The 21827-nt window shown below is 40.5% G+C and overlaps 1 protein-coding gene across 1 annotated transcript in view; it reads right to left on the bottom strand.

The window, feature by feature from the left end:
• LOC125633843 (visual pigment-like receptor peropsin) overlaps nucleotides 1-21827 on the bottom strand; it is a 46052-nt gene that overhangs the window by 15913 nt on the left and 8312 nt on the right. The window contains exon 2 of the mRNA XM_048843701.2: nucleotides 19066-19271. Within this exon, the coding sequence (XP_048699658.1) occupies nucleotides 19066-19271 (206 nt within the window). The remainder of the gene's footprint in view (nucleotides 1-19065; nucleotides 19272-21827) is intronic.

The following is a 21827-nucleotide window of genomic DNA, read 5'->3' as shown; positions in this document are numbered from 1 at the left end:
TTTTCTTTCAGGACTACACCAAAGCTGTTCCTTCTGCCATGTAGGTATTGACAGAATCTGCTTATTATCTTTACTGGTTGCCTACAAGCTGAGACATGAACAAAAGGAAAATGTCATCCTTGTTCTACTTTCTACTTCTCATGCCTTAGTTTAAATCTCATTATGTCCACAGTACGCTATTTAAAACTCACTATGTGTAAAGCTCATAATGTGTCAAATTAGTTTCGTAAGCTTTGCTCTAAGGTAGGAAGTGTCAGGAATCTCCCATGCACCAACAAGTTTTAGCAATGGACTGGATTAGCCTCTCTGTTATACTGCTGTAGCCCTAGTGGCTTCAGCGGAGCTATTCTTTATTGACATCACTGTGAGAGAAGAGTATGTCCCAGTGGTTCTAATCCTAGATTAACAGAGATAGAATGGTATGAAAACAGATTGCTAAAGTAGCTATTGTGTGTCAATTTAGGCTGAAACACTAGTCTCCTCATTGCTGACTGCTCAAGACAGAGGACACAAATCTGATTCTATGAATCTATGGTTGCTTCCTAAACTGCATGTGCTTCTCCATAGACTAAGCCGTCCTGTTGTTGTCCTCTAGTTAATATGATGAATCTAACAAGAAAAAACTAACCAAGTGACAGAGGTTATTTTTCCACTGTATATATTAAGCCTGAGACAATCTAGTCCTCAGAAATAACATTTAAAAATGCAAACAAAAAATGACTCCAAATTCAAATCATGTAAATAAAAAATAACAGAATCCCCAACCCAGAAAAAAAAGGAGAAAACTTTAAACACTCCCTGTTCAAACCACTTCACCAGAAAAGACTAAGGTAAGAGAGAGAGTCCTCAGAGTATTCCCTAAACATCAGCAAATTCTGGTTTTTTGCACCTAGTGGGGAAGTAAATTACATTCATATCCAATAAAAACAACCTTCTCCTCGCCCTCATACCAATTCTCCAAGAGTGTATCAGTTTAAGCAACATAGCTCATTTCAACTGTCAGGTCAAACAGAAGAGGTCCCAAGGTACACGATCCAAACCATCAACTTGAACTGCACTTGGAAATGAATTAGAAACCACTACAGTCTCTGTGACTTCCTCCATGCCCACAACATTGCTAATCTGGGTGGTTGCATTCTGTACTAGCTGAAATGTCTGAGTGGTTGTCAAGGGCAGCCCCATTTAGAGGTCAGACAATAATCCAATACATTAAGGGTCTCTAAACCAAAAACACTTAGTTTAATAGTAAACCAAGTTTAAATCGTTACGTGAGAACAAGTTGTACTCTACATTTTGTATTCATCAGGTTAATGGATCCTTCTGCCCATGGAATGTAAAAAACCATTCAGTGTTATTAAATGCAAAAAAGATTATATTAATGCAGTACTGAGGATGCACGGTTAAACACTCTATAGTAGAGAAATGCAAAATTCAAGGTTGGACAAACCTCCATAAGTCTCTCCCATTGCATGTATTGCAATACAGTACAGTCTTAAATTCTGTGACCACACACTATTTCCAAAATAATACAGTATGATATTGTACAATGTTTTCTACAACCTTAGATACACACATCTAAGATTAATGGAGTGATCAAAAAATTAAAGACATTATTGTAATGTATACATGCAATGGGTTAGAAATAAAGCTGTTCAATTATTCACAATATTCACTGATATCGAAGCTCTGAAATGTGCAGTCTTAATCATGCCTAAATACTTGTTCCATTTAATTTGTTAGTATTTTCTAGAGAAAAAGAAAAACAGAAAAGTTTCACATTGTATACTAGTAGTTACCAGTCATCAAATGTCATCTGGTGTGTATAAAAAATATAATTAACAACAGACATAGAGCAGATTCTGATCTTCTTATTTATATTAATCAGGACTCTGCTGATTTGAATGAAGTTATTCTAGATTTACGCTGGTTTAACTGAGATCAGAATCAGGACTTCTAAGCTAAAGGTTGACTCATGGCTATTGGTATTGCAGTTCCTTCATTTAATTACTTGTGCATATACTGGTATATACCCATGTAAGTGCATGGGGTCAAATTGGTCCCAGAACATCATCATTTTAAATACACATAACATTAAAATGACTGAACTGATTTTCTTCAAATTTCCCTTGATCTCAGTAAGAACTGAAAAAAACCAAACCAAACCAACCCCGCATTTGAAGAAAATGTGTTCAATACTCTTAAAGTTACAAATATGGCAAGTATTTGAAAAGTGTGTTCTGGATTAGATAAAAGCATTCTATGGGCTTGATCCTACATAGTATAGGTGTGGAAAACTGTGAGTAGACATCCAAGGCTAAATCTCATGAGCAGAATAGGAAGCACGAGGGAACCTTTTCCTGCATTACTGAGATACTGGTATGTGGCTGCAAAAAGGGCATGTCCTGGTCACAGAGACATCTTTATTTCCTGGCATCAGTCACCTAACATGGGTCAGGGTTACACAAAGTTAATTACCCTATCACATGACAGTGGTCGGTATCCACCGACTCTAGTGTCACAGTTACAGTAATCACTAAGTTACTTCTGTCCAGCAGCTGGGATAAGACGAAGGGGAGTGCATAGATAAAGTACATTAGCTCAATCCCTATTCTGCTAAAGGAAAGGAATATTCTTCAGAAAGGAATATTCTCCACTCAAGTCCCTTGCAAGAAAGGGTAAATGTCCTGGACTTGAGACTGACCACCATTCAATTCAGGGGAAATTACATAGTACTTAACTTCACCTGGGTTAATGATTAGCCTTGTTTAGCTTTACACTGGAGGGCAACGATCTCGTACACATTGTGATGCACCATGCAATGTCTAAATACACACGTATAAATTTAACAAATACAGAGGATGTCAGTATCAGAACTTGTGTTTGAACTCACGGGCCTGATTATCTTGTCCCAGTGAGCACAAGTGGATGTGCCCAGAAGTTCTTGGTTCCCAGGTCTGTGCTCACCTTACTAGACCATTACACATTTCTCACATCTCTCTCTCTCTCCCATATGCATACACAGAATGTTTTACACCATTATTTTTTGTTTGATCACATAAGTATAACTGTTGGCAACAGTTACACCTAAAGAAACAATATCCTTTGAAAGTAAGGCAGAACACACTTTACTGGTTATCTGTTCAGCAGCTAGAAAAAGCTGCACCTCAGCCAACAATAAGCATTTTAAAAAAACGTAACTCTGATATAGTCAAATTTATTTTGTAAATTTATTTGAGATAGTGCCATCCAGTGATTCCTGAGAACAACATTACAACACACATACACAAAATTACTTAAAATCAAAATGCTATTCTCTACACCCTCCCCATAGAACTGTGAACAATTTGAACTTCACACAGCCAAGAATAATATCACTTTCACACAATGAAAGATATACAGAATAATCAAATTGCCATTTAGAAACACCTTGATATCAGTGGAATAACAAAAGCATAAGAACATAAGAGCGGCCATACTGGGTCAGACCAAAGGTCCATCTAGCCCAGTATCCTTTGTCTTCTGACACTGGCCAATGCCAGGTGCCCCAGAGGGAATGAACAGAACAGGTAATCATCAACTGATTCATCCCCTTTGCCAATTCCCAGCTTCTGGCAAACAGAGGCTAGGGACACCATCCCTGCCCATCCTGGCAAATAGCCATTGATGGACCTATCCTCCATGAACTTATCTAGTTCTTTTTTGAACCTTGTTATAGTCTTGGCCTTCACAACATCCTCTGGCAAAGAGTTCCACAGACTGACTGTGCGTTGTGTGAAAAAATACAGTCCCTACTTTCAGTATTTTCCCAAGTAGACAATAAGTACACTGTAGACAATAAATCTTTCTGAAAATGGGGGAAAGTATTTACTACCCCCAAAATGTAACAACAATTATACACTCATAAAATAAGGAACACTGCTGGATGAAATATTGATAATGAAGCATATATTATTTTCAAATCTTATAAACTTCATTGGAACTGATATCTCAGTGGTGTGAAATTTCATATGAAATTCTTTGGCAAAAATTCACATAATTTTTTCCCCAAAAAATTGGCTAGTAGGCCTTCAGAATACTATCCACCTGCACATGACACCTAGTAACTATTGCAGGTTGAATTTTTTCATATGAAACTTTTTCCTCAAAGTGGGGTTGTGGTGAAAAATCAAAATTTTCATGGAAAAAATTGTTTTTGAAAAAAAAATTCAGATTTTCATTGAAAAACTGAAAAGATTTTCCCCCCAGTATTTGGCAATCAGAAAGCTTCCTTTTTGAAACCTTTTGGCTGTCAAAAACATTTTGGTGTTTGGGTTTTCACTGAAACCCTGAATATTTTTTCAAAATGCTTTGTGGGAATTGACTAGCTCTACTAGACATGCAGTGCAACCTTGTGTATTACACATATTTTACTCTGACAGGTGTTTTCTATGAGTTGCCTCAGTAATGGAAAATGCTGGTGAAATGGTGTTCATTCAGACAAAAGGAACTATAGTCACTTACTACATGTCTAGGACATGTCTCCTTGATATAAGTAAATGCTAAGTCAGCTATTCAACTATCTGACTTAAGAACTCACAGTCCCAAAAAAGAAGTAACCCTGGCCTTTGCAAAGTATAAAATACCTTGAATGAAATCAGAGTAAAATTATCTGGAGCCCTAGGACCAAGGAAAATGGTGGGTGGTGGAGCTTGTCACCTCTGAACCAGACACAGTGGAAATATTTCTGAGCCAGAGTGGAATGGTGTTACAACAATCAGCCTTTATGAATTACTTTATGAAATTAAGTATTAAATCGTGAACTATGGAGTTTCCCCTGGGAACTTGTATAATACACTTCAATGGTTCATTTTATTTATTGTTATTATAGGATTTTTAAAAAGAACATATCCAGATGGTTTAAAACCTTCTGTACCTTTTGCATATCTACGGAATCACATATCTTGCCTTTGGTTCCTACATAATCCCAATAATGGGATCCTTTAAATGTCAACACAAACACAGTTTTCTTGTGAAAGTAAAGTAATATATATATATATATATATATATATATATATATAGTTTTTTAGTCCTCAGAAAGCTACTTTATACTGATCTCTAGGATTATAAACTTGTCAGGTGAGTTTTCCTAAAGACCACTGGTTATTCATGGGCTCTGCCACACATACCCATGGGGATTGCCACTGCCACTTTGCGGCCTGCAAAGCACATAGCTGTCAGTTCTCTGGGCTGATTTTTGGCTGTAGGAAAGCCATCTGTGCAGTCACTTGACAAGGAGTCACTTCTGGCTGCTGGCTAATGTGGCTTCTACATGAGGTGGTTCTTCTGCTGAGCTGCTAATGTGGCTTCTAGCCACAAGAGATCGCAGCATAGCAAAGGTGCGAGCTCAGCTCCAAGCAGCTGAAGCAAGGATGTGGTATGTAGCTATAAATCTGAAGGGATGGGATGGCTGTTTGGAGCTCCTTTGTTACATTGATACTGCTGGCTAGCATAGATTCTACATTGAAATAAATGGAGAATGATTAATAACTTAAAACTCACCAGAAAACATAAAATACTACAGTGGATGGGGGCCTAATGGCCTTAGATTACAATATTTATTCAGAAGCAACAAAAACCTGGTAATTTCCAGTTGAAGCCACATTGCTGGAGAGTCACAGTGGATTAAGGAAAGGCTGGAATAGTACAGGGTCTTCACACAGATTGCCCTAGGCTTTTGGTAACCGCCTAGAGAACTATAGGCTACAACCCTGTTCATTATGTCCATGAGCAAACACATCCTTTGCTGTGGAAACAATCTTGTGGAAACTCTGTGAGGCAAATAATATAGACACCCTGAGCCAAAGTCCATTGCAGTCACTGGGGATCTTTCCATTGACTTCAGTCAGCACTGGATCAGGCTCAGAGTTTCCAGTCTCCTATGTGGGCTTTTTCCCTATAAGGGACAATTTGGAGAACTGACACTTGAAAATATTTTCAAATGTTTACACTATACATAAAGTAACTGCCTTTTTATTTAACTGGGGGGATTCACTCTGAAACCCAACAATGGACATTTAACTTTAGGACAGATATCCTACAGAATACATGAGGCCTGGGTTAAGAGAGAAACAGAGGTGAAATAAATGATCAATTTGCAACACGCAAGCCAGTTAATAAGGGGTGCACCAAGCAGCCTTACTAAGACTGGTGTCATTGAATATATTTGTTAAAGAATTGGAAGAGTAAACAGGGAGGTTACTAAATTGGAAGATGACAACATTATTTAGCACAATCAAGTCAGAGAGAATTGTGAGGAATGACTGAAGGATCTGAAACAAATGGTAGTATCATCACATTGATTTTCAATTTTAATGGGAAGTTCTGCTTAAAAATCAGTGAGATGATCTGGCCCGCCCAAGTTTAGGAGATTGGAAGACATTATCATAGATTAAATTCTTTAGAGACAAGGTCCAAGTGATGCACTGAAGAAACTGAAAATATTGAACAAACTGATGGTTTCTAAACTAAATGTAACCAGTTAGGAAAAGACACAGGCATTATAGGAATGAGACTGGTAAGCAAGTATTACCACCCTTTTACAAATGGGGATATGGAAATTGAGAAATTATGTGACATGACAGAGCTAGGAATAGAATTTAGACATTTTAGTTTGCTAGACCTGTGTGCACACTGCTAGCCCAGTAACCAAACCAGCCCGGCCCGCCAGGGGCTTTCCCTGCACAAGCGGTGGAACAAGTTTGGGAACCACAGTACTAGCCCATACCTCTCTTGTGATTACGCTGACGTGTAGGTAGATCATCAGCTTTGTGATGTGAAATAATATCGGTGCAGCACTGGAGAGGCTCTCTCAGATTTGCTAAGCAACCAAACAGACCCTTCAAATTATTTAGTTCGTAAGTATCAAATACATAACTTCATTGACTCTCACAGAGTCAGCAATGGCTATAGAAGTTTAAAAAAAAAAGTACAAGAGACAATGGGTCAGACCCTCAGCTAGTGCAAAACTGGCATAACTCCAGTGAAGTTCCCCAGCTGAGGATCTGGCCCAATATCCTCATCTGTGATGCTAAAGTTTATGCTGGTTCTGACTAACTCCTCTTCCCCCAAATTAAAGCTGTTGTCTTTTCCATCTATGTTACTTAAAGGTGAATTGCAAAGCAAAAAAAAGAGGCGGGGGGAAAAAAATCTTTTTCCACTTTGTTTTTTCAATCTAAATTATCTCCCTCCAGAGACAGCTGCAGCTCAGGTTACAGCCTTATGTGACTACTCTGTTAAGGTCTTCTAAATATTGCTAAGGTCCTCCAGCCAAGAGACAGAAGTTAGGACTCTTCCTATAGCCATAATATTTCATATGTAAAATCCTTACAGAAAAAATAATTTTTGAGGGGATGGAGGGGCCACGAAAGGCCATCTTTGACCATTATACAGGAGCGGTAAAGGGCAAAACCAGTCTTTTGGTGTTTTACTTTATAGTTCATCTTTAACATACTCCATTTTTAGCTGAGCAGGATGTAAAGGTGAGCTGAATACAGATCTAAGGTTATATAGCCTGTACACAGCACCTTTAACACCTGCTTTATCTGTTAATGCTCTTAGTGCCACTTTCATGATTTGGCTTTGGGTTATTTTCATCTTACACAAATGTCAGAAATGATAAGGTAAATATAAACAAAATCCGAGCAATGTCATACTTTGACTAATTATGTGTGAAGACCTGCAGCAGCTAGTTCTCAAGCCCTTTTTACATTCAGTGTAATTCCTTGTGGGAGTCTCATATATAACTCAGACGACTGAACTACACAGACATCCAAATGTATTTCTGCATATACCTCAGGGCTGATACAATTCTGTGAAAAATCTGGTTTCTGTACTTCTTAATGAGCCGCTCTCAGTTCTATTTCAAGCATCTCAAAAATTGGGCTGGGTTGTAATCATGCCAGCTACACGGGGTTGAGCCGGGTTATTTTTTGGATAAGGAACCTTCACCAATATCTGTCTGCTGCAGAAAGCAGTACTGGTGATTCAGATCCTTTTCCAGCAAGCAGAGCTACATGCGTAGACTCTTACTGCAACGTTTATGAAGCCCAGTGAAGTCAGTGAGCATCTGTTCAGGAACATAAGGGTTCAGTTTAACGCTGGCCTGGGAAAGCCCCAGGGAGAAAAAGAGAACAACACTTGACCCAACACCATGTGGATGCAAGGGGAGAAGATGACTGGCTCATAGATCCCGCTGGGTCTCGGAGGGAGAGAATTCTGCAGTGAGTGGTTTGAGTGGCTGTGTGGACAGGTGGCCAGGGGGGCGAGAAGGGGGGAGGTGTGTGTGCTGGGGCAGTTGGATGGAATTGATGAGTTGACCGCAAGATGGAGTGAGGTGAGTGTAGGGATGATTGGGCAAATGAAAAGTGAGTGGGTACTAAATGGGAGAATAAGATGGGGATGGGGTGAGCTTGACAGAGAGTGAGTGGGGATTGAGACTGAGGTACATAGAGATGCTGTGCACCATTGTCTTCAGCAACTCAGGAGCTATACAGTAGAAAGGAAACCCCTGAAACCTGGTTGTTCTTGCCTTAATTCCTCAGTCACATGCCTGAAGTGCTATCACTGCCTCAGTCACCTCGCCTGGGACCATACAGGAAAACTGGAGTGCAAAAACATTATCTTGGTTAGCGGGCTAGTCTAAAAACATAAAATCATTTAAAATCAAACTAATTCAAGGAGCCAGGAAAAACCTCCAGGGATGTGGGAGACAGGACACAATGGGCAAAAAGGTGGGAGGGAGCTCATTAAAAACACAAATAGGGTGGCGAGGCTTTAAAGTTTTGCCCCAGGCCCTGTAAATCTTAATTAACTGTGGTATGTTTTAGACTGGTTTGGCTTTCTCTGTTATTTCCCCTGTTACCTATCTGCTGTAGTCTTTGCAAGGCTCAGAGGAGTTGCATGTCAGAAAAATGAAAACAATACATGAATACAGGGGCATTCTCAATTTTTTTTTTCATGTGGAGCGCTTCTTAACAGGCAGAATGCCTCATGACCTCATTTGTGAAAATATAACACCTCTGTGGTTACTATAGCATTTGCTCACACGAGGAAGTAACATCAGTAAGGTATCTGGGCCAAAACTTTCAAACCTGGCTGCCTAAAATTAGGCTCCAAATGCCATAGCTAGGCACTTAAATATAAATGTCCTGATTTTCCAGAGTGCCAAGCATCATTGAATTTAATGGGAACTGCAAGTGTTTAGCACCTTTGAAAATCAGGCTACTTTTATTAAGGTGCCTAAATGTAGATTTGGGAGCCTAACAGGCACCCTGGCCTTAATATAGGTCTTAGCAACCGTAAAAAAAAGCTGCTAGGGCCATATGACCAGTGGGCTCTCCCTGGACCACGAGCAAGTGCTTTGTAGACCACTAGTCATTATTCCATTTTAGTTATTTCAGGAATTTACAAACCTCCCCCATTTCCCACTGGTGGCAGCGGCCTTCTGAAGCCAGCAGCTCTGTAGTGGTATTATGATTATTGCACAGGGGAGGCTTTGTATGTTTGCTGGGAAGTGAGCTTTAGTAGAATTTGAAGTGCTCACACAGAGAGCTGTAGTGTTTCTTTCCCTCCCCTTGTTAAGGAAAGTCATTTGCAACATCACATTACTAACACGTTTCACTGTCTCTTCCATACGAACATCTATTGCAGTAGACCCTATGAATAGACTCTTTATGGAAAGGAGAGACTTGTTCATGGTTGTTAACTAGAAAACTGGCCAATGGGGGACTTGATCGCTCAGGGGATTTTCTAGGTCACTGGCTCATATCTCGACCCAGGCACAACTATCACAGTTGACGTGAACTGACCCCTTTGTGGGCAGTCCCAGCAGAGGCCAAAGACTACATTTGCCCAGAGAATGAACTGCTGGCTCGACCTCTCCAGGACAGGGTTGATGCACAGTGGCAGGGCAATGAGAGGATAGAGAACGGAGCTACAACCGGGCAAAAAACAGTCTTCTGCTTTCTCCAGATTTTCTGAACAGGGTGGGAAAATCCTAGAGGGGCTTTGGTCTGCAGCCAGACCACAACTTTGACTTCTTATCTTGGTTCAATTTGATGGCTGAAGATACCTTAGCTCAGCAATTGCAACTTAGCGGGAGCAGCTAAATGCTGTGCCAGGGATTAGGCACAACCAGCAGAAGTCAGCCACTCCTCCTCAAACATGCAGAACAAGAGGCCAGGTAAATTCATCCCATGGTATCAGAGTCACCAGATTCCTGAGAAGAGAGCCTCTGTGAACCCTCTGAAAGAGAAAAAAATCTCTCTCAGAAGAGAGTGGAGGTACCTCTTTCTTCCCAGGGGGGAAGAATTGATGGAGAAACCTCTCCCCCTTCAAATGGAGATGCAAAGGATAGAGATACTCTTTTTACCTGGCGACAAGTCTTTTTGTGAGGAAAGGCTCCAAAGGCTAGTGTTTTGGAACAATACGAGGGGAGATCTCATTTCTCTGTCGAGCTCTCCCCCAGGAGCAGGAATAACTAGATCTGGTAAATCCTAAATCTTCATCTTATCATGGAGATCAAAGAAGGGCATGGGCAGAGGAAAGAAAAATAGTCAAATAGATCAAAAGAGATGAGTGCATGAGATAAAGGGAAATGACAACCTGACTTAGCAAAGGAAACTTTCCTTAAACATGTCTGATAGTGAAAGCTGGCTACTCAGAACGAGGACCAAAATTGTAGTCAAGCAGACCATGGTGGAAGGCCAAAGTGAGGCAGAAAACTGGCTCAGTGAAAGCGACCAAATGTGTGAAAATAGAGATTGGCCATGCCTGATGAGATAACTGTACATATGTGCAACACAGCCGAAATAGTGATCCCAGCCAGTTTCAGCTGGTAATCAAGACTGGCTGCCAGTGAGATGAGGACTGGCACAGATTAACCTGCCAGAGAGTGACTTGATGATGATATGCCGAAAAGCACAGCCAATCAAAATTAGTGGCACCGAGACTAACAGCAAACAGACAGACCTGCAGCTAGACCAACGGCACCAGGGACTAGCAAACAATAATCTTCCATGGCACTCTAGGCTCAGTTTATAAACATTAAGAGTAAAAGTTATTTGGAACAAAGGGACTGAAAACTAAGCAGCTCTCCTCTGCCCAGGCTGTGGGTTAGTTGTTTGTCTTAGTATTTAGTATCTATCTAGATAGTTCATACATTAGATGTTCAGCTGTCACAGGCTTGCCGTACTCCCCTGCCATCGGAGGAGTTCTTTGGAGTATTTAATGTTGATAAAATTTCCTCTCTATTCATTATTTAGTAACTTTCCATTTATTTGTGTATGCTTGATGGCCCTTCCCTTCACCCCAGAAATAAGTATTTAGGAACCATTTCTCTCTCTCTTCCTAATTTTATTTCCCAATCAGTGTCTCATAAAGGCAGCTGACGACATGCATCTATGTGGAGTTACTACCCCTAGGTTGCTTCCTGCCTCTCCCAAATGTATAGTAGAGACCGAAAGTCCTGAAGTCTTTCCAGTGATTTCAATGGAAGCTGAATCAGGCCCCAAGTGGATGCAAACGAAGATGAAGATTTCAGTTCTGAGGCTAGCAGGTGTGGGTGAGAGAGCTCATCCCAATATTGTTTGAATTATAAGATGCATATGAAGTTTGGGCATTAAATAGTAAGAACATTATTATTGTAATGAAGTACTGAATATTTTAAAATGAGTTTTAAAATCACACACACACACGTATTGTGCCACTAGTCTTTTTTTACACAACGCCCACTGATTTTAACGGTAGCTCGTGTATAAAAACCAATAGCATGCTATGGCCATACATTATGAAACATGTTAACATGTGTTTTCTTGTTTTCACTGCATTCTGTTTTGTCAGATTTAAGAAAAGGAATATGAGCATGGGTATGAGCTTGTCCTCAGAAGCCTGACTCCCATTAAAACTGACACAGAGACAAACCTCCACAGAAAAAAGCATACTTTCCGCCAGCCGACACATCTTGCTTATCACAAGTGACAGCTTGCTCAAACTGTTCCTCTTGAATAATCAGTAACTTTATTCAGAGACCCCGCGGCTTTTCCACTTTTAATTTAAAAGTTGACTGAGCTCTTCGATAAATAGGAAAAAGAACTTTTTGTGTGAGATACATTTTGTTTAGCTCAGTTATTTACATGCTCTTATTACAAGGAAATATTTACACAATCTCTCACCTAGCACATGTTTGTGTAAAACTTTGACACAGTGCCATTTGTTTACTCATCCTGCCAAGAAAATTCTGATTTTTGTTACACTAAGGTTTGAGTCTGCTGTAACTTCAGTGCAGGCCATGGAATTGCTCTAGATTTACATGATGTAAAGCAGATCAGAATTTGATCCAATAATTTGTAAATATCTTGCTCCTTACAAGAGCTATGAGCTGAATTGCTCCTGTGTTAGAACTGCCATTTTGTAAAAGGGAAACAGAAATGAGGCCCTAAATGTATTTTTCTATTTAACTTTAATTGTGCTTAAATGTTTGAATCGTTTATTAAAATTTTTGCCATATATAAAGAGGGAAATGATGTTTCAATTGATAGAGTAACCTGAAATATGTTTGTTCAGAATTTTTACCTTTAACTTTCTTTGCCTTTTTTTAAAATAAATAATTCCTTATAACACTTATTAACATCACAATTAGTGAACATGAGAATATACTAGTTGCACTGGGGTAAATCCAGAGTAACTCTACTCAAGTATAAATGGAGTTACTCCAGATGTATACAAGTATAAATAAGATCAAAATCTGGCCCTTAAGAGTTATTTTAGTCATGCTGGGCCAAATTCTTCTCTCATTTACACCAGAATAACTCCAATAACTTTTCAGCAATGTTCTTCTGGATTTACACATCTGTAACTGAAAGGAGTATCTTGCCCCTGTGGCTGGTTAGGGAACGTATTACTATATTACTATCCATATATATATATATGCATTCTTAATTATAAAATGGATGTCCATTCATATGCGTGAAACAATAACTTGTAACTTCTAGAGCTCACACACAGAATTAGCAGACATATTCAATTCAACACTGTGCAAATTAAAGTGTTCCTTTCCTTAGAACAGGCAACAGGTTGGTTGTTAATACAGAGGGGTCTGAACCAGATTCTCAAATCCAAACAATTCAAAACTTTGCTTGAGATCCAAATTTTACAAATGGCTCCTTGTTTAAAATAGGCAGGACCAAATCTACTTACTCCACCAACATAGCATCTAGGCACCTCGCAAATGTTAAAGAATTTATCCTCAACAATACCCCTGTGAGGTAAAGAAGTACAACTACTTCCCCTTTATAGACAGGCAACTCGGGCACAGCAAGATAATGGACCAGATCCTCCCCCAACAACTCCAACCCCATTACCCCCCGCAAAAATGCCAGAGCAGCATAAAGGGGCTCTAAAAGCCCTGGTTCCAGCCGGAGAAGGATTTCCATGTGCAGGCACTGTGGAATATACAGGCTGCCTCCTGAGGACCCTCTCACAAGCCATATGGAAGGAGTTGCTGGGGGCAGGGTTGCAACATGACACACCGTAGAGATTCCAGGCTGCTCTGTGGCCCATAGTGCAGCCCATGGAGGCTGCCATAGCATAGACAAGTGACGAGGGCTGTTCAAGCAATGCCAGGTCTTTCCCAGCCCCCTCAAGCAGTCCAGTCCAGCAGGACATAAAGGTGGCTTAAATCCAACTTAGTCCCTCCCTCCCACTGAGCTGTGAGTGCCACTGACTGCTGTGGGGCCAGGATTTCAGCCTCAGCGATTTGCCCAAGTCCAAGCTCAGGAAGTCTGTGACAAAGCTGGGAATTGAACCTAGATTTCCTGAGTCCACTTTTAATTTCCTACCACCACCACCACCAGCCTTCCTCTGAACAAACACAACATTTGAAATGCTTTAAATTCTGGATCTGAATTTTTCAGCTTCAGTATCACTTTTTGTTTTATTGGTGACTTCTTAGCCGTGCATTAAATAAAGTAAATGAAAGAGTTCTCCTATAATTTCTCTGAAAACACACCCAAGAATGACAGCTGTGAATGTGCATGGAAAGCAAATAGAGGAATTTTGCTAAAACAACTAGCTTTCTTTAGATAAAATCTCTTTCTACCGACATGTAGGGGCACATATTTTGAAGGAGAACAAGAATATTTTGCTGAGATCAGAACAGTAGTCTTCTGGTAAGTTAACTCTCCTGTGGAGAAAGGAGCAAAGCATGCCTCCTTGACAGGCTGTGACTTAGTGTGAAAGGTAGGAACAGGCGCCAGCTGTAAAAATGGGCTTCTCTCAACTGTTGTCACCACTCCCTCCTCGCCTCTGCAGCAAAGCTGACAAGACAAAGAAAGAGACATAGAAAAGGGGCTTTTGATTCCATCACACAGTGCGCACTTATATTAAGTATAATCCTTCTCACAAATGTAAATGAAAATAGCCAATAAGCTAGATTTTACCCTAAACACCTTCTCACAAAGGGGGCCCTACATATGCATATCTCTCTCTTGCCATGGGAAAGACAGGTTGGGGAGTCAGCATCTGCCGTGTCAGCTTTCCCCTACATCCCTCAAATCCCACACAAGACCATCCATTAGAGCTGGGGAGAAAACATTTTTCCTGTCCCACAAGTATTTTCAAGAGTTGAAAAATGTTTCCTGTCTTGAATCAGGACAAAAAGGTAAAAATCTCAAAAATATTAGTGACCTGAGAAAACAATTTGTTTTGTCTTGTTTCAGGTCAATTGAAACCTTTCCTTTCCATAATTTCAAAACGTTTAGTTCCCAATTCATTTCAACCTTTCTGTTTCAGTCTTCTTAGCTTAAATTTCTAAACAAAACTGGAATTTTTCATTCTAAAAATGCTGAAATGAGCCATTTTGACCATTTCAAAACCTTGACCTCAACATTTTTTGAGTCAAGAAATTTGTCCAACCCAACACTTTTGGTTTACACGAACACTTTCGGTTTTGACAAATCACCATTTTTAATGAATAAAATTATTAGACTGCTTTACTGTCCATGAGTTCAGGGATCTGCAAATTAGTTAGGGGCAAAAGGATGCAGTGGGTGTGATCCTGCTGAGACAAACACAGTCACTGCAGGAAGAACGTTAACAGCCAAAGACAGTATTAGCTTTATCTTTCCTGAGAAGCCCTTATCTGCACGGGTGAACCAGGGGGAGGTTGGACTGGGTCATAGAGGAAGCTATGGGTTGGGAAATCCCTTTTAAATTGCAGTCATGACAGCATGACTCCAATGAAACTCTGTTTGCAGGGTGCTAGGGCAGAGAAGCAGGGGGTTGAATACCAATGTGGAGGTGCAGAGACTTTGGGAGGATGGCACTATGGCCCTGGAGGATACCCAGGAGCTATGCAGATATAGATTCCTGGTTTCTTCAATGGGATGAGGTGGTGGAGCCAAACCCTTCTTCTAATGGGAGAATGCAGAAAAAAAGCCCACCAGGAAGCAGACCTACAGAGTTGTTTGCACATAGGGGTACAATGTGGCCCAGTAATATTAAGCAGAATCTTATAAAGCAGAATGTATTAGATTAAGGGTTAGGAGAAAAATCTGTACAGCCTTTACACTAAGGTGTCATCTACACTGGGGGGGGGGGGGAGATCGATCTAAGTTACGCAACTTCAGGTACGAGAATAGCGTAGCTGAAATCGACATATCTTAGATCGACTTAGAATCACTTACTTGGCATCCTCGCGGCGCGGGATGGACGGCCGCCACTCCCCCATCAACTCCGCTTCCACCTCTCACCGTGGTGGAATTCCGGAGTCGACAGCAGGATGATCGGGGATCGATTTATCGCGTCTACACTAGACATGATAAATCTATCCCCAATAGATTGATCACTACCTGCCGATCCTGCAGGTAGTGTAGATGTGGCTTAACACTCATCACTGAAAGATTTTGATGTAAAGCAAGAAAGCCTACACAAAACCCCACCCCCACAGACATTATGTGAATTTATACCTTCCTGCCTTTAAAATTAAATGGGAGGAAGGATGCTGATGTGAGTAAGGCTTAGAACCACAAGTCAGAAGGTCAGGAGACTGTCTTTGCTTCTTGTCCCAGACTCCCTGTGTGATCCTGGGCAAGTCACTTCATCTTTGTCTGTGCCTTGACTTCCTTATCTGTAAAACGGACTATGTTAGAATAAAGTACTGCTCACCATGAGCAAGCATGGCAGAATCTAGCCATTAATGGTTTGTCTGTCTGGCCATGTAGCACTTTTCTTCATCACTCCTTCCACTACCAGATAACAAAATACAGAATTAACAAATACCATAATATTGCCCATCATTTTTCCTCAATCTGTTTAGTTTATCTAAGAGAAGTTTCAGACGTGACTTGATCATGGTCTTCTCAGTATCTGCACAGGAAGAACATTTCTGATTGTATTCTTTATTCTAGCAGACAAGGCCATAACAAGGCGTAACAAGATCCAATGGAAGCTGAAGTTAGACAAATTTGGGCTAGAAATAAGGCACAAATTATTTCCAGAGAGGGTAATAAACCACTGGAACAACTTACCTAGGGATGTGGCAGATTTATCACCTGAAATCTTTAAATCAAGACTGGATGTCTTTCTAAAAGATACACTGTAGCTCAACCAGAAGTTATGGGCTTGGTGCAGAAATTTCTTGATGAAATGCTATAGCCTTTGTTATGCAGGAGGTTAGACTAGGTCATAACAGTCCCTTCTGTCTTAAAATCTGTTAATCAAATAGGCTTTCCCCCTAGATACAAATTGACTTTGACAGAACTACTCATGTGCTTAAGTTAAGCATCTGGTTTAGTGCTTTACTGGGTCAGAGCCTTAATGAATATCAAACAAAATAATGAGGGCACAAGATGTATAATTTTTGCTCTAGACTCCATTTGACCAAGTGGTGCCCTTTGTTCCATTGTGTCCAACTTTAAAGTCTTAGGGCTTGTCTATACTTACGGCTAAATCAACCCTGCTGTGATCGATGCAGCAGGGTTGATTTAGCGGGTCTGGTGAAGACCCACTAAGTCGATGGCAGAGCACTCTCCCATCGACATCTGTACTCCAGCTACCCAAGAAGTGTAAGGTAAGTCGGCGGGAGAGACAGTGAAGTAGCATAACTTAGGTCAACTTGCATCTTTAGTGTAGATCAGCCCTTAATGAGTAACTTGGCCAGGACCTCCAAGAGCTGGAGAAAAGCAGAGCTGGTAGGCTGAACTTTCTAACATTATTAATAGCATTGAAATGATACTAAATAAAATTGAACTATTAAAAATTAAATCTGAGCAATGTTAGAATCCTTGGTCTCCCAAATGGTGGAAGAGACAACCTAGTGACTTTTCTAGAAGAATGAAACTTGCTCCACTCAAGTGGTGCAAAGCTGAAGCTTCCAGGTGTTTTTCAAGGGTAGCCCAAAGTCAGGCACACGGCAGTAATACAGCCTTAAGAACATAAGAAAGGCCATAGTGGGTGAAGACCATGATCCCTGTAAACTGTCTCTGGTTTCCTGTATCCTATCCAATATCCTGTTTCCAGGAGTGGTGCATACCAGAACTTCCAGGGGAGTGTACAGCACAGGGCAATTATGAAATAATCAATCCCATCTTCCACTCCCAGCTTCTGGTAGTTAGAGGTTACAAAGGTGTGGAATACTGTGGCAAGGTCTGCATGATAAAAGACGAGGCAAAAACCCCTGGGCCAGACATAAATGAAAAAAAAATTACTCAATGCCATGACTGTCACCTGGACATGCAAGAGCAGCAATGACTCCCAGACAGTATACCTTCACCACTGCAGCCATCTTATATGGACTGAGCCTAAAACAAGTAGCTACTAGTTACATTTGTACTTCTGTTAGACATTGTGAAAACAAAGAGATTTCAGTATCTGGGTTCAGTGTAAAGCACATGAAGATCTGAGTGTCCTTCACATATTGCAATCCAGTATATGTGTAACCCATTGGTCACTATATGTTACGTGTCTCCCTCTGTTGCGGAGGATCAGAGTCTGGCCTCAGCTGAAAAACCTGGCTCTTTATCTCAAGCGGTAGAGACTCATGCTTTTAGCTCTGGAGGTCCCTTGTATCTGCAAAAATGGCAGCCATCACACAAAATGTTTCACTATTTTCCTGAGCAAATGGAAACTTGTATTTGAGGACCCTATGGGAAGACGACAGGTACTCATTACCATTATTTGGCACCTCCCAGAGAACAGTAAACACAGTAAAAGGGCTATTCAAGCCAGTCCAGTAAAGTCTCATAGGCGAGTCAATAAAACCTCATGGTCAATGGTATCGAAGGCTGCTGATAGTTATAACAAAATCAGCAAGGACCCCTTACCAATGGCTACCAATAGAAAGAGACCATTAACCATAGTTAACAAGATTCTTTCTATACCAAACTCACATGCAAATCATCAAACTGGAAGGGAACAAAGACATCTGGGAAATCAAGTTGCAACTGGAGCAGCTCCTATCCAACCTGTTCAATAAACTTGGCACTGTAAGATGTTAAAATAGACAAAAAATATAAACACGGGGCTTCACAAATATTCCCAACAACAAAAGGTACTGGGTAGCAATATGCAAGCCCACTTGATTACCCCCTGAAGATGCTGGAGGAGGCTAGATTGTTAGCTCTGTGGAGCAAGGACCACCTTTTCATTGCATGAGTGAAGAGTGCCGAATACAACAGGGCACAGATCCTGGCTGAGGCCTCTAGGCACTACTACTGCAATATAAGCAATACCAATTAACAATGAACCTATAAGGAGCAGTACAACATTAAGTGTAGTCTCAGGAGTTTATTGGGTAAAGGGATTTCTGGGGTGGAAAATCACTTGGAACTGGTCATGGCTGGTAAATCTAGAGAAACACCCACATTTTTGGATGCTTTTCTGAACCAAACCAGAACTATGATCCATTGGAAGTCATTCACCACTAATTTTCACTCTTATAAGCCTGACTGGTTATTTATAGACAGCACGCATGCAGAAATAGCACCACTTATTTTGTCTAATTAAATAATTCACCACATAATGCATTCCTACCTGGCATGTCCATATCGATGTGATGAGGAATCCATCATCTCTAAAGACATTGAAGATTGCAATGATCCCCCGGGAATAACCAAACACAGACACACTTGCGTCTGATACAGCCAGATTAAATGTAAGATAATCCGTGGGCTGCAGGACAGCTCTCTGCTTATAGAGTACAAAAATCACAATGCTGTTTCCAAACCAAGACATCCATCCTGAAAAATAAATGGAAAGTCAGATTAAAAACAAACAAACAACAAAAAATCAGGAAACAGTGTGGTATATAAATGCATGACGCCCATACATTGATGGACAGTACAATGGCAGGTTATTTCATTAAAAACAAACAAACCCGAACATTTTTACTCCACTGTGTTGTGTACTAGGCCTCCTTGAGTAACCAGGTACATTTCACTTTTTAATTTCCTTCTTCTGAATAACACTGGTAAGAGAAAAAAAAACCGAGGAGTCCTTGTGGCAAATTTATTAGTCTCTTATTAGAGGTGCCACAAGGACTCCTCATTTTTTTTGCTGATACAGACTAACAGGGCTGCCACTGAAACTGGTAATAAAACTGAATAGCAACAATGCACTTGTCCACTGAAGAACAACCATACACAGGTAAAGAAAAATTAAGTCTCTAAATAGATGGGATCCATAAAGCATTCCCAGTACAGAGACGAGAACAATTCTACCAAAAGCTACAGCTGTAGAGGCATGCCATATCCATCTGCCTGATAATGGCTAGTAAAAGTGTGTGCAGATGACCACATAGCAGCTTTTCCCAGTCAGTTCTAGAGAACCGCTGCCCTTTTCAGTTGGCAAGATGGAATTGCTTCTCATGGAACAGTCTGTGATCTCCTTGTGACAAAGAATACTGATTGGAATACTGTTCAGGAAGCCGCATTTTAATCCATTTGAAGATAATATTCTTAAGGCCTTGTGTCCTATCTTTCAACCTCAAATAAATGAACAAGCCCTCAGAAACTGGAAAGCCCTGTTTTCTGGTTAGATAGAATTGTGTGTCCCCTCTGATATTGAAGGTGTGGTGATGTCTAGCAGCCATCAGTCTTGTTGGAAGGGGAGAGCATAAGGTAGGAAGGGAATTATGAATCTGGTGAAAAAATCAGTCAGGCACTTGTGCACAGAGACCATGATTTTTAAAGGCATGTAGGCATTGCTCCTCTCAGTGTTGCAAGGCCTAAATCCCAGATTTTTAAAGGTACTTAGGTTTCTATCTCCTGTGAGTCAGGTGCCTAAATATTTTCCAAAATCTGGCCTAAGTGATTTGGATGGCTAAGACTCATTTTCACTTAGGAACACTTAGGAGCATATGTCCCATTGACTTAGGCTCCTAAATGCCAAGCCATTTTTGAAAATTTAAGGACTTGTCTACATGGGGACATGGAGAAAAATTCATTCTAATTAATTAAAGGTGTGAATTTGAAGTATGTTGGTTAAACCACATTAAATCCTTGTGTGGCTGCTGTTAATCAGAATTAAATTTGTCTTAATTTGGTTTCGTTTAATTCACTTTGGAAGCAAATGAAACAAAACCAAATTAAGGCCACTTCAATTCTGTATGATGCTCTGGAGGTTTAGTGTGGTTTAAATTCACACCTTTAGTTAATTCAGATTAACTTTCCTGGATGTCCCCATGTATATAAGCCCTAAATCACTTAGGCCCAGCTCCACAAATGTATTTAGGCACCTAGTTCTCATTGGAATCAATGGGAGCTAGCTGCCTAGATACCTCTGAGCATCTAGGCCTTAGACTTTGCAACAATGAACAGCGTAATGGTTTTAAGTTTGGGCCAAAGGGCCTGATCCAAAGCTTATAGGAACTCAGCAGGAGTCTTTCCATTGGTTTCAATAGGCTTGGGATCAGGTTCAAAGCACACAGGCACAAGTTGCATGGAATGTCATTGACCTTATGGAAAATTAAAAATAGGTTCTGTAAAGCAAGGGCTGCCATCTCAGAAACCTGGTTAGCACAGACAATTGCTATTTGAAACAGTTTTAAGGGTTAAAATGTTGAGAAACTGCCTACATAGGCTCCAAAAGAGGATTTATCAAACCCTGCAACATTAGATTCAGCCAGCAGATGGGACCCATCTGTGTATTAGGAGGCTTACTGCTAAATGGAGCTCTGAAGAAATTTTTGGGCAGAGGGGCTGTAGAATATCCCTGAATAGTCTCACTAATCACCCCCAAAGTGGGGAATCAATACATTAAGGACATGAGGGGACAGACTATCTTCCTAAAGGCTTGTAGAAAGCTGTCTAGCTCTGCAGTGTTAATTGTGAAATCTCACTAATGGCATGAACAATTTAAAGTCAGGACAAGTTAACTTGGAAGATACTCCTGAGGCAAAAAAGGATTTCCTATTACTTTGATCCAAAATGCTAACCAGCTTGGGCCATCAACCCATAAAGGGCAAAATTAACAAGTATCTTCTACAACAACACAGAATTCACCAGAGCACTGGGCAGCCGAAGACCAGAGTGAGTCAATGGAATTACTTTGGACTGACACAAATTCAATAAGAGTAGAATTTGGCCCTTGATTTGTAACTCATTACTTCCGTATACATACAAATTGATAGAGAATGTTTAAATGTTACAGAACAGAGGTTCCTGAACAGTGGTTCATAAAGTCATTATGCTAAAAGGCTGCCATAGCACTGGAGAGGATGGGTGGGTTTTCCTTAAAATCTATTAATATGTAAATTTCATTTGCACACACTGCATTTGCTGGGAATATACAGAACT

The sequence above is a fragment of the Caretta caretta genome, chromosome 3, assembly GCF_965140235.1.
Source record: "Caretta caretta isolate rCarCar2 chromosome 3, rCarCar1.hap1, whole genome shotgun sequence".
NCBI classification, from domain to species: Eukaryota; Metazoa; Chordata; order Testudines; family Cheloniidae; genus Caretta; species Caretta caretta.
The sequence above is the reverse complement of the archived record's forward strand: the minus strand, read 5'-3'. Positions and strand labels throughout refer to the sequence as shown.